Source organism: Corvus brachyrhynchos, unplaced genomic scaffold (assembly GCF_000691975.1).
Source record: "Corvus brachyrhynchos isolate BGI_N302 unplaced genomic scaffold, ASM69197v1 scaffold222, whole genome shotgun sequence".
NCBI classification, from domain to species: Eukaryota; Metazoa; Chordata; class Aves; order Passeriformes; family Corvidae; genus Corvus; species Corvus brachyrhynchos.
Window position 1 is genome coordinate 126119 of NW_008236770.1, and position 1590 is coordinate 127708.

General features: G+C 56.7%; 1 protein-coding gene across 1 annotated transcript in view; it reads right to left on the reverse strand.

Annotated features, from left to right (window-relative positions):
• The window catches only part of DRC1 (dynein regulatory complex subunit 1), a 13631-nt gene that overhangs the window by 8627 nt on the left and 3414 nt on the right, over positions 1 to 1590 (reverse strand). The window contains exon 4 of the mRNA XM_017727803.1: positions 142 to 325. Within this exon, the coding sequence (XP_017583292.1) occupies positions 142 to 325 (184 nt within the window). The remainder of the gene's footprint in view (positions 1 to 141; positions 326 to 1590) is intronic.

Below are 1590 nucleotides of genomic sequence, written 5' to 3' on the forward strand. Positions count from 1 at the left end.
TCCCAAATCCCAGCTCTCCTGGAGCCCCTTTAGGCTCGGGAAGGGGCTCCAAGGATTCCCTGGATCCTTCCCTTCTCCAGCTGGACATTCCCGCCTCTCCCAGCCTGGATTCCCGAATATTCTCCGAGTATTCCCGAATACCTGCCGGAGCTCTTGGATGAGCCGGTTCTTTTCCAGCAGGAGCAGCTCGCACTGATCCTGCTGCTGCTCCAGCAGCTCCCACAATTCCTGCGGGATCTTCATATCCTTGGCCAAGGCCCACTTGGAGTTGATCTCCTCCAATTTTTCCGTGCCGCGCTTGGCTTCCGCCTCCAGCTTTTCCAACCTGCGGGAAGCCAGGGAATCAGGGAGCTGGGATAGGGCTGGAATTGCTCCAGACCTGGAGGCCCTTCCCTAAATCCCTTCTCTAAATCCCTTCCCTAAATCCCTTCCCATTCCCATCCCATCATGGAATCCCCAGATGGAATTAAGCTTGGAGAAGGCCCTGGAATCCAACAATTCCCAGCACTTCCATGTCCCCATGTGCCCAATCCCTGGAGCAGCAGCAGCTTCCTGGGAAGTCCCTGGTGGAGCCACCCCCAAATTCCCAGTTCCTGGAATTCCCAGCAGCTGGTTCCTTAATGAGATTCCCACTGGGAATTCCCATGGAGCAATGGTTCCTATGGGTCCAGAGGCAGCGGGAGCATGGATTTGGTGTTTCCTGGCTGATATCCCAAATCCTGGCAATGGGGCTGATGGAAAAGCAGGATTGAACCAGCCAGGAAAGCTCCCGGAGAGAATCAGGGAATGCCAGAGGCTGGAAAGGCTTTGGAAAATCCCAGCAGGAAAAATTCTACTGTCACAGCAGGATGGGCAGGGTGTTTCCAGGAATGTGCTGGGGAATTCCAAGGAGGAATTTCAGAATGCTTTGGGTGGGATTCATGGACCTTCCATCCCATTCCAATCCCAACACTTTCCTGTATCCCAGGCTGCTCCAACTTTTCCTTGGATACTCCCAGGGATCCAGGGGCAGCCAGGGATTCTCTGGGAATTCCAGACCAGCCGGGAATTCCTTCCCAAGATCCCAGCCCGAGCTCCCCTTTCCCAGGGAAATCCCTCCATTCCCGCCTCTCCCAGCCTGCCATTGGATCCAGCCCCAGCCCGACTCCTCTGCGGGAAGGAATTCCGGCCTCCAGGCCCTTCCCTGGGAATCTCGGCACTCCAGGAAGGCTTGCCCTCCCCCGCCTACCAGAAAAACCCCTGGCCATGGATTCGGAGCCTCCTGCATCCCACAATCCCAGAATGCTTTGGCTGGGATCCACGCAGCTTCAATCCCATCCCATTCCAAGGCCGGCACCTCCCCCGATGATCCCAGGCTGCTCCAGCCTTTCCTGGGACACTGCCAGGGATCCGGCCATTCCCTGGGAATTCCAGCCCAGCCGGGAATTCCTTCCCAAGATCCCACCCCAAGCTCCCTTTTCCTACTGGGAAGCCATTCCCTGCCTCCTGCCCCTCCAAACCTTATCCCAAATCCCAGCTCTCCTGGAAAGCTCTGGAAAACTCCCTAAAACCACCTGGGCCAGGTGGGATTTGGGAGCTCTTTATTGGCCT